At 44.0% G+C, this 12,302-nt stretch overlaps 1 protein-coding gene across 1 annotated transcript in view; it reads right to left on the bottom strand.

Annotated features, from left to right (window-relative positions):
- Window positions 1-5,744: 5,744 nt before the first annotated feature.
- The window catches only part of LOC309561270 (uncharacterized protein), a 45,760-nt gene continuing 39,202 nt past the window's right edge, over window positions 5,745-12,302 (bottom strand). The window contains exon 5 of the mRNA XM_082265082.1: window positions 5,745-5,985. Within this exon, the coding sequence (XP_082121208.1) occupies window positions 5,771-5,985 (215 nt within the window). The 3' untranslated portion in view covers window positions 5,745-5,770. The remainder of the gene's footprint in view (window positions 5,986-12,302) is intronic.

Here is a 12,302-nt window from a genome sequence, read left to right as displayed (position 1 = left end):
TGTCCTAGCTCCCCCCAACTGCTCCCTGCTGGCCAGGTTGGGAACCCGGTTTCGGCCCGTGAGTAGAGAGTACCTAGAGCGGAGTTTCAGCCTGGAATGGGGTCAGGAGGAGACAGGGAAGAGGTAGAGTGGAAGGGGGGCTGGGTTGCTGCACCATGGGTCTCCGGTTTTTAAAGTTGACAGTCAGCCCCTGGAGCCTACAGTGTTAAACAGCAATGCTCTCTGTCTCTAAGGTCAGCCCCATCCAGGCCACATGCTAGTCAGTAGATTGAAAACTGTTCATATCAGAGATCCCAAGGTATTACAGGCTCTCCAGGTTGCTGCAGAAACATCTCTGGAGGCTACACACAGGGTTCAGGTGTCCTCTTCTCCACTGTTGAGTCTCAGCAGTGCAGACAGACTGAGAACCAAACTTCATGCTCCAACCTCTCCCATAGTTGCCAACATTTGAAAAAAATTTCCAGGGACACTTTGCAGCACAGCTATCAATTACTTACCACACCCACTTCCCTAAAGCTCCGCCCACTTCACCTAATTAATCTCTGCCTACTTATCATCAGATTTTAGGGTCTACTCAATAAAGAGAGATTTACAGGAAATTGAAAAGGGAATTTTAAACTTGAGGCCAAAGTAGCAGAGTTGGAATAATTCTCCCATTCAGCTGCACTACTTCTGCCTAAAGTTTAAAATTCTCATCACAATTCCCTGCAATTCTTAAGTGTGAAATGTGCTCAGGAGTGACCATACAAAAAATGTAAATATAAATACAGTGCAAAGTGTAAATAAGTACATTGCTGGGACAATGTAAATTACCCGGGACAGGCTCCTATTTGCCGGGACTGTCCCGGCAAAAACAGGACAGTTGGCAAGTATGCTCTCCTACTATCTCCGAAAGCTCCTAAAGCAGAAATGTCAAAACTTTTTCTTAAAATGGCAATACAGAGATTCTAACAAATATACAACAATAGGGACCTTGGATTGTAAGCTGCTTGGGGCAGGGACTGATGTGAACGTACAGTATGTAAAGAGGTGCATAAATTGTCGGCACTTTTGAAAATGCTTTATGTACAGTTTATTAATTATGTACATTATTTCAGTCTTTTTTAACCCTTTCAAGAACCATTGAAGTTCCTTCGATAGCTCAGCTGGTAGAGCGGAGGACTGTAGAGGAAAAAGAACCATTGAATACATTTGAAATATTACTAGTATAGGTATCTGATGTCTGTATGAACCTACCATAATGCTCTGCACAGTCAAAGAGGGTGTTCCTAACATTGTGACCAAATAGCTGGCATGCACTGAACAATGTTATGATTCTAACATGCTCCAGCCTCTGGGAGATTTGGAGTTTTCATGTAGGCAGTAAGATCGGAGGGCACAGGAAAGACCTTATCGGTGGTGTAAATGCTTCTACATGGCCAAGTGAAGGGGACAGGGGAAACAGAAAGCAGCAAACAGGAAACAAGGAATGAGAATAATGGACCGAAGGACTATATTTCTCAATCATCCAGCGCTAAATGTAATATGCGATATAAACACTAAAACAATAAATATTACAAAATAATAGCTGCTGCCTTAATGAAACCAAAATGATAAATACAGATGTGAATACCCTCAAATGTCAGTCCTGACAGAAAAGTAGCCATGTAAGCAGCGCTGATAAATATATATTGGACATCAATATACAGGGCTTTTTTTCAGTTGGAACGCGGGGGAACGCAGTTCCGGCACCTCCAGAACTGACTCTATGTAATAGTAAGTGGTGCTGGGGTGTGCTGCAGGGTCTATTGATACTTGCTGTGAGGGGATCTACTCTAACTGGAGGGGATATATTTTAGCAAGGGGGTCTATTGTTGCTGGTGGGGGATCTATTGTTACTGGGGATGGGTTCTATGTTGCTGGGGAGTCCGTTTTTGCTGGGAGAGATCTACTGTTGAGGGAGGGGTTGATTGATGCTAGCGGTAGGGAGATCTGTTGTTGCTGCCGGAGTCTATTGTTCCATTGTTAGGGGGATCTATTGTTGCTGGCTGGAGGGGATCTATTTTACTACCTTTCTTGTTATCACTCCCAAATTATATACAAATTACTTAGCACCACACAATTATATTTGGTTCTGTATTGTCTAAAAGGGCAGTATCGGGAGGTGGGTAGGGGATGGAATCAAGGAATGGTGGTAGAGGGGGGGAACCAAGGAATGGTGCTCGGAGGTGGGTAGGGGTGGAACCAAGGAATGGTGCTCGGAGGTGGGACCAAGGAATGGTGCTCAGAGGTGGGTAGGGCCAGAGAAACGGAGTACCTCGGAAAGAGGGGAGTTCCTGCACCTATTGTCTGAGAAAAAAAGCCCTGTCAATATATATTGGTAAGTAAGAAAGATGCACTATAGAAATGCAAAGTCCATTATAACAGCTCAAGAGGGATGACCAATCACCGTCCACGGCGTGAAGAGATATTTAGAAGAACTTCCACCGCACCACGTGACCCCCTAGGCAGTCAACACTCACCAAAGGCGGAGATCGATAAGCCTTAAATATGAGACCATAAACTCCGGATCACTCCACTTAGTAACATACACCGGCAGATGTTCAGGAGTCTCTCTCTGGGAAATATACCCAATGATAACTGCAGCACTTCCAACAGCATCACATGTGTGTGTATAAAGAGGAAAAACGCTCATAGGGCAGTATTCCAATACAACTAATTTATTGACTAAAAAGACAGCCCCATCCCCATCACATTGCACTCACATGCCATAAAATGATACAAGGCTAAAGCATTCAAACGAATGGAGATGATCAAATACTGGGTGGCTGAGATCTCACCAGTACCCGCTCCGTCCCTGGCCGTGAATCCTCAGATAAGTCCGTGACTGCGGCGCTCGGAGATGTTCGGATACTTCCTGTGACCCGGCCCCGCTCTATCCTTGCTCGGAGATGCTCAAAAATCTCCGTAACCACCGACAGCGTGTAGTATGTTGGGGTGATAGCGTGCTCACGCTTGACGCGTTTCGTCATTGGCTGACTTCAACAGAGGGCGTGGGCATGCAAATCAACCCCTGCAATTTATCTCCCTCCTCGCCAATCGCTTAGCCCTTATGGGGGATCCGTCACGCCAACATGAACGCCTGCCCCAGGCATGTGAATAGGTTCATGGGAGTTCATCAATAAGCAGATCGTGTTGGAATGTACCCCATTCACAGAACGATCAATAAAAAAACACAAAACTTCCCTCAAGCACTGGCCAACTTATACTAGAGGTTAGGATTGCAAATGTACACCCCAACAAATAATAGTATAAATTATGCTGTGGAAAAAGAGATCTACCATAGGTCACACACCATCCGTCATCTCCCATCGTTTTTACATAAATATAAACACAAATATAAAAATATAAAAACAATCCACAGCTATAAAGCATAATGCAGAATACATCATATAATCAATGCAGCCCATAATAAGCGGTGTGTGTTATACTCCACACACTCACAGACAGGCATAAGATTGTATTCCAAACAAACAATTCAGCCAATCGCTCACTCCGATGGGAAAGACTGGCGTGCTGCTCTCCTCAGGCAGGGAACTCCAACATAAGTGCATGAAAGAAAAGAAAAAAGGATGCGCAAACACCTAGTGCATTACCCGTGGTCACCGTTAATAAAAAGTTTTAACATGCATACTCAAAGCTAGAGTATATATATTTTGATCTGCTGCTAATAAGACCAGCTCTGATGAAGGGAGCTTGACTCCTGAAACGCGTTAGCGGTCCTATCTACAAGGACATGTTCCAGTTCACGTGTGGTGGATTCTTGTAACACGATTTTAATAATCTGTGAGTATGCATTTGGCATTTATTAAAACTTTTTATTAACGGTGACCACTGGTAATGCACTAGGTGTTTGCGCCTCCTTTTTTCTTTTCTTTCATAAGATTGTATTCGGTCGTTCAACAATTAGTATAGATGCAGCTATCAACATATACCGATATACAGTACATTAAAATACATAATGTACCCATACTCGAATAGGCACTCATTAAGATCATCATAATAAAATTATGGCCCATTGTAAAAGGACCTAAACAGATAAAATTAAAATAATACATCAATAATATATTCAATCTGATAAACATAATCAGATAAAAAGATAGAAAAAGAGTAAACCTCACATGAAGATAAAAAATAAAAAATAAATAAAAAAAAATGTATTATTATTACAATAAAACGCAGGACTGAAAATCAATTATCACTGATGAAGCAATTAACATCTTATTCCAAGTTAAGGCCTTTGGGATACATACAATCGGTGAGGTATATCCAATAGGTTTCCCTTTTGGAGAGTTCCCTTACCAGATTGGAACCACGCCAAGAGGCATCAATTTTGTCTATACCCCAAAACTTGAGCCCAGACGGATCCCTATTATGTTTCAGTTTGAAATGGAGAGAAACACTATGGTTTTCAAACCCTTTTTTAATGTTAGTAATATGTTCTGATACTCTCTTAGAGAGCGTCCTCTTGGTTCGACCAATATACATCATCCCACACGGGCATTCTAAACAGTATACCACATGTGTGGACTGGCATGAAATAAATTTCTTTATTTCAAAAGTTCTCCCATTCCCACTTGAAATAAAGGATGTTTTGCCTCTTTGTTTATCCGTGACCTGCCTGCAAGACACACACCTCCGGCTTGAGAAAAAAACACTCCTATCCCAAAACATAGTGGGTCTCGTAGATGGATCAAGAACCCTTTTAACAACACGATCACCAAACGATGGGCATTCTCTATATATGAACCAGGGCTTTTTCTCAGCGGGAACGCGGGGGAACGCAGTTCCGGCACCTCCAGGACTGAATGTATGTAATCGCAAGGGGTGCTGGAGGTGTGCGGCAGGGTCTGTTGATGCCCGTTGCTGGGGATCTAATGTCGCTGGAGGGAATCTATTATTGCAGGGGGGGTCTTTTGCTGGGGAGATCTATTGTTGCTGGCAGGGGATCTATTGTTGCTAAGGGTGGGTCTTATGCAGGGCTTTTTTTCATAGAGAATAGGTGCAGGAACTCCCCCTTTTCAAGATCTGCCCCTACCCACCTCTGAGCACCGTTTCTTGGTTCCACCCATTACCCACCTCCCAAAATCTTCCTTTTAGATAATACAGTAACATTTGTGGTACTAACTAATTTGTATTGAGCTTATTAATGATAACAAGAAAATCAGTAGAATAGATCCCCTGCAGCCAGCAACAATGGACCACTCACAACAAAACACCCCCCTCCCTAGCAGCAACAACAGATCTCCTCGCAGCCAGCATCAGCAGACCCTCTGGAAGAATAGACCCCCCCCCCCCTGCAACAATGGACCACCTACAAGAAAATACCGCCCCCTTCCTTAGCAACAATAGACCCCTGGAAGCAACAACAGATCTTCCAGCAGCCAGCAACAATAGACCTCTTCCTCAACAGTAGATCCCTCCCAGAAACGACTGAAACTTCGTATCCTCAGGAACTGCCCCTTAGGGATATTCCTGAGCCATTGGGGGTGATGGCCACTGTACATTATATGTTGTTGTCACCCCTACTGCTATCTCTTTCCTAGAGAACCTCAAGAGGCTAATTTCTTGCAGATATAAATTGGCTTATCCAAATTTCACGTTTGACAAAGTGACAGCCAGCTCCTATCACTGATCCTCCAGGTATGACCGCAGCTCTATAGATATCTATTACTGTATGTGCAGTCAGAAGATCCATCAAAACAACATAAAATGAATGCTTCCCACAGGTTTACTTTATCTGGTGAATTATCGGTCTGTTAGGGTTGAATATTTGCTGTACAGGAGAGTGGCGCCATGCCTGTGGTTTCGGTGATTCCTCTATGGTATGACACTGTATAGATCCATCTCCTGATAACACTGGGAAGTTGGCATCTTCTGGATGTCTCTGTGCTGGAAGTACGTATAGTGCTGGTTCTCCATGCTGTACAGGCAAGTGTCCGGAGGCTATAAATAAGAAAGAGGCAACAAAGTGATGTCACAGGATGGAGCGACTCAACATTCCTATCACTCTTCTCATCAGTCACAGATTACATTTATAAATCTGGAGGAAATTAATCTTCTCCACAACCAATCAGGTGTTTCTTTTTATGTCCTATCTGCCACTGGAGAAATGACAGACAGGATCTGATTGATCAGAGACCATTTGCCTCCTGGATACCCTTTGAAGAACTACGCAGTGCGGGAATGTCGATATAAACTCCAGGGAATTATATAGACGTGTATGCAATGTGTGTGCAGGATGCTGCAGAAATATTCAGGATGGAATATAAAGTGTAATAATATAATACACTGCTCAAAACAGTTAAAGGAACACTTTTTAATCAGATTATAGCATCAATTCAATCAAACTCCTGGGATATTGATCTGGTCAGTTAAGTAGCAGAGGGAGTTGTTAACCAGTTTCAGCTGCTTTGGTGTTTATGACATTAACAACAGGTGAACTAGATGGGCAACAATGAGACAAATTCCAAAACAGGAATGTTTTACAGGTGATGGCCACTGACCTTTTTTTCTCTACTCATCTTTTCTGACTGTTTTTCACTAGTTTTGCATTTGGCTAGGGTCAGTGTCACTACTGGTAGCATGAGGCCATACCTGGACCCTATAGAGGTTGCACAGGCAGTCCAACTCCTCCAGGATGGCACATCAATACGTGCCATTGCCAGTAAGTTTGCTGTGTCCCCCAGCACAGTCTCAAAAGCATGGAAGAGATTCCAGAAGACAGGCAGTTACTCTAGGAGAGCTGGACAGGGCCGTAGAAGGTCCTTATCCCTTCAGCAGGACCGGTATCTGCTCCTTTGTGCAAGGAGGAACAGGATGAGCCCTGCCAGAGCCCTACAAAATGACCTCCAGCAGGCCACTGGTGTGAATGTCTCTGACCAAACAATCAGAAACAGACTTTGTGAGGGTGCCCTGAGCGCCCAATGTCTTCTAGTGGGCCCTGTGCTCACTGCCTGACACTGTGGAGCTCGATTGGCATTTGCCATTGAACACCAGAATTGCCAGGTCAACCACTGGCACTCTGTGCTTTTCACAGATGAGAGCAGGTTCACCCTGAGCACATGTGACAGACATTATGCTGTCTGTAACATCGTTCAGCATGACCGGTTTGGTGGTGGGTCAGTGATGGTCTGGGGAGGAATATCCATGGAGGGACGTACAGACCTCTACAGGCTAGGCAATGGCACCCCGACTGCCATTAGGTATCAGGATGAAATCCTTGGACCAAATGTCAGACCCTACGCTGATGCAGTGGGTCCTGGGTTCCTCCTGGTGCACGACAATGCGAGGCCTCATGTGGTGAGAGTATGCAGCCAGTTTCTGGAGGATGAAGGAATTGGTACCATTAAATGGCCCCCACGTTCGCCTGACCTAAATCTAATAGGACACCTGTGGGACATTATGTTTCAGTCCATCTAATGCCGCTAGGCTGCACCTCAGTCTGTTCAGGAGCTCAGTGATGCCCTGCTCCCAGATCTGGGCGGAAATACCCTAGGGCACCATCCGTCCTCTCATTAGGAGCAGGCCTGGATGTAGTCAGGCATGCATACAAGCACGTGGGGGCCATAAAACTACAGAGTACCATTTTGAGTTTCTGCAATGAAATTTCAGCAAAATGGGCTGCATCATTTTTTCCCTTGGATTTTGAGGCTGTCATTGAATTCAGCCCTCTGTAGGATGACAATTTTCATTTCCATCAAAGGATTTGGCATCCTTTCATTCCTAACACATTACCCAGTCCATATCAGTATAGATCCTAACACATTACCCAGTCCATATCAGTATAGATATCCAGCTATTTTTCCCAGATGAGATCTACAGTAATGTGTTTTCAAATAGCTCCTTTCATTTTTTTGAGCAGTAGAAGGTAGAAGTACAGTTCGACAGTAAGTGGTACAAGTAGACAGATATTATACAGACAGGATGGTGGCCAGGTCTGACCTTTTACTAATCACAGCAACATGGCATCCAGCATCTGTGAGTTCCTGACCAGGATCAAAATACCAACCAACACCGAGGCTTCAAAACAGTAAAATGGCATTCAATATCTGTAAGATTGTGACCATGATGATGATAATATTAACCAACAATAAGGCTTCAATATATATTTGAGATTATGACTGTGATAATACCAAAAGAACCAACACTGAAGCTTCATTACATAAAGATGGCATCCAACATATGTGAGATCCTGACCTTGATGATAATACCAACCAACACTGAGGCTTCAATACTGCAACATCACATCCAACAAGGATAATATTAACCTCCCCCCGTCCGCGCTATAGCCTATATACGGCTGCAGCGCGGACTTGAATTTTCGGGAGGCTGTTTTTAAACGGCCTCCCAATGACACGCCCCCCGCGCGCTCCCGCGAGCGCGCAGAGGGGAAAATCTGTGTCGGCCGTGTCCCTTAGACACGGCCGATCACAGATCGTGGTGAATGGCCATTCACAGCGGCCATTCAACACGTGATCGGGCCGTCCAATGAGCGATGATCTCATATGTAAACATATGAGATCATCTCTCATCGCCGGCGCTCCTTCCTCACACGGAGCCTGCAGTGTGAGGAAGGAGGGGGAGCCTCACAGCGCCGGGGACACAGAGACATGTAATCAGGGCACTGATCACCAGTGCCCTGATTACTAAAAGGTAAAAACATACACACAGTGCCCCCCCATCAGTGCCCACAGTGCCCACCATCAGTGCCCCCATCAATGCCCACAATCAGTGCCCATAGTGCTGCCAGTCAGTGCCCATCAGTGGCTGCTCATCTAGGCACTGACTGGCAGCACTATGGGCACTGAGTGTGGGCACTGATGGTGCTGCCCATCAGTGCCGCTCATCAGTGCCACCCGTCAGTGTCCAGTGCCATCCGCCAGTGCCCATCAGTGCCGCCTATCAGTGCCCATCAGTGCCGCCCGTCAGTGCCGCCTCTCAGTGCCCAGCAGTGCCACCTCTCAGCAGGCCCGGACTGGGACAAAAAATAGGCCCGGGCATTTTGGACTGAGCAGCCCAGGAGGGGGGCGTGACGGGGGCGTGGCTGGGGCGTGACGTTCGTCGGGATGGTTGATGAGAGGATTTAATGTTCCAGGATGTTTGGATTCGATTACGGTACCTTTTTTAGTTTAATCTGACAGACTGGGTCCAGTTTAGATCAGAGCTGCCATATGATGCCGTTTTTTTTGTCTTACTTTAAATCCTGTTTTGATGGTTGAGTCCTAAAAATAGTATGAAGCAGCACAAGATGAGGGTTACTCTAATCAAGGGGTAGACAACCTTTTTGGGCACAGTGTGCCGAAAAATGTTTTCAAAGAAATTGGGAGTGCCAGATACATAAAAAACAACTGTCAACTGCACCTTCACACCTCAGATCAGCCCCAATTCCTGCACTATCACACCTCAGATCACCCCAATTCCTGCACCTTCACACATCAGATCACCCCAATTCCTGCACCTTCACACCTCAGATCACCCCAATTCCTGCACCTTCACACCTCAGATCACCCCAATTCCTGTACCTTCACACCTCAGATCACCCCAATTCGTGCACCTTCACACCTCAGATCACCCCAATTCCTGGACCTTCACCCCTCAGATCAGCCCCAATTCCTGCACCTTCACCCCTCAGATCACCCCAATTCCTGCACCTTCACACCTCAGATCACCCCAATTCCTGCACCTTCACACCTCAGATCAGCCCCAATTCCTGCACCTTCACACCTCAGATCAGCCCCAATTCCTGCACCTTCACACCTCAGATCACCCCAATTCCTGCACTATCACACCTCAGATCAGCCCCAATTCCTGCACCTTCACACCTCAGATCACCCCAATTCCTGCACCTTCACACATCAGATCACCCCAATTCCTGCACCTTCACACCTCAGATCACCCCAAATCCTGCACCTTCACACCTCAGATCACCCCAATTCCTGCACTATCACACCTCAGATCAGCCCCAATTCCTGCACTATCACACCTCACCTCAGTCATTGTATTTTATTAATCATTTGAAATTATATACATTTATGATAATAAATGAAAGAATGAATGCAATACATTAAGTGCAAAATTTTTAATGAACGATTCAATACAAAAAGAAATAAATAACCAAATATATTAGATTTTTTGGCATATATTTTTGTTATCTTTAAAATAACAGAACAAAAGAACTTCTCTATGGATTCAGCAAGTTTCGTAGAAGTTCACTGGTTTCTGCAACTCGGTCAATGACATCATCAGAATCAAGGTTCATTAGAATATCCTTTTCGATTGCCATTAGCATCAAAGAGCTCAAATGCTCGTGAGATACAGAACTTCTTAGACGGGTCTTAATAAATTTCAACGTGGAGAAACTTCTTTCACAGGCAACTTGAGTAAAGGATAGTGTGAGCAAAAACTTGTAGGCTAAACCAATGACATTATAGGCATCAGTTAACAAATTAAAGCGCTGCAGTATCTTATAGCAGCAAATAGCACAGTTCTTACATGCCATGCAAGATTTGTTCACCAGTTCTGTTTCTGGCAATACGCTTTCCTGGTTTTCCATAGATACATCTTCTTGTACAATATATTGATCAAGGGGTGATGTTTTCAGTCTGGGCCACTGCATTGCAAAATTTGCCAGTTGGGAACGCAAATTTTCTGATGTTGCTCCCTCATCAAATCTAAGTAATCGTTTGCTGAGTTCATCCATTGCTGGTGCCTGAAGTCCAGATTTTGTTATATCTGAGAAGCTTTTTGGTTCCAAGCAAGCTAAGTCAGCATAGAGAGTCCCACAAGCGAGAAAGCGGCGATTCATGCTCTGTGTGACCGTATCCAATATAACATTGTGCACACGGATTGTATAGGCTGAAACAGCATCACAAACTGCTACATCGTCATCTGTCTCATCTGGCATTCGCTTTCTTCTTCTTATTCTTTTTTGAGGCAGAGTGGTCTGTACTTCTAGGTGGTAACTTTCTTCTTCTTGCATCTTGTCATTTGCCCACTTAACAAACTTATCAGCAGTCATTTGTATGGAATCAAAATCTCTCGTTATTGTTTTAAGTGTTTCATAGGTTCCCTGTACCATTTGCATAGCTTTTGAGATATCCATCTGAGTTGTTTGCAGATATTTGGACAATGGTGTTGTCAATTCAAATATTCTCAAAAAAATTTGTGCCGTGAGTATGGTTTCATATTTGAGCAAGGATTCCGCATAGTATTTTGCTCTAACACGCACCTCAGGTTTCGATGACACGTTTTCTTCAATTCGGCTCAAAGTGCACAGTAGACTAAGAAACAAAGCAGAATCAGGATTTGAAAATTCCCCAAAGACTTTTCTTAAAGCGACATCTTTTGACCACCAGCGTGTTTCCCCAATTACTGAAATTCTGCGACGATGAGGGTCCTGGCTAACTTGTTCCCAGGTATTCATGCGCTGATAAGAATCCCGAATAAAGACAGCGATGTCATTTAACAAACTGAACAGTGATGCACTTTCAACTACCACCTTTGTTGTATCTGCAAGTACTAAATTCAGAACATGTGCATAGCACCAAATGTGAATTTGCCCTGGTGATTCAGTTGACAGCCATGAAGAGAAACCATTGTATTGGCCTTGCATATTTGCTGCTCCATCAGTTGAATTGCCAATGCAATTTTTGATATCAAGCTTGCATAATTTTAAGACTTCCGTAAGCAAATTAAAAAGGTTTTTTCCTGTTGAAGATTCACATTCAACAACTGCAAGAAGCTTTTCATTGATACAATCAGTCACATAGCGAACAATTATGGAGCATTGATCTTTGGAAGTGATGTCTTGAGTTGTATCAATTTGAATTGAAAACATTCCGGCTTCCCTTACTTCTTTTGAGATATTTTCCTCGATAAGCATCCGAATAGCTTGTATAACTTTGTTGACAGTTGTTTTTGAAAGCAAGGTTATCAAAGATCCTCTTCCTTTCCCTCCAGAAGAGTGCAATTTCTTGCTGTTTTCAATACATTGGGTTACATGATCTTTCAGGCAAATGTCATACTTGCTGACGAGAAGAATGAGTTCTAAAAAATTTCCATGGTCTTTCGTTATGTCCTCTAAACTATAGGCAGCCTCATCTTTATCTCCCCTATAACTCAAACCCTGCTTTCCTATAACCTTTACTACATCTACAATCCGCTGCAGTACTTGTCGCCTGTTTCTTACTTGTTCTCGCCGTACAGACATTTGCTTATACATAAGTAGATCATCAACACCAGCACTACTTGATTTCATAAAA

This window comes from Pelophylax lessonae (assembly GCF_965119305.1).
Source record: "Pelophylax lessonae genome assembly, chromosome: 8".
NCBI lineage: Eukaryota > Metazoa > Chordata > Amphibia > Anura > Ranidae > Pelophylax > Pelophylax lessonae.
This window is presented reverse-complemented; position numbering and strand designations above follow the sequence as displayed.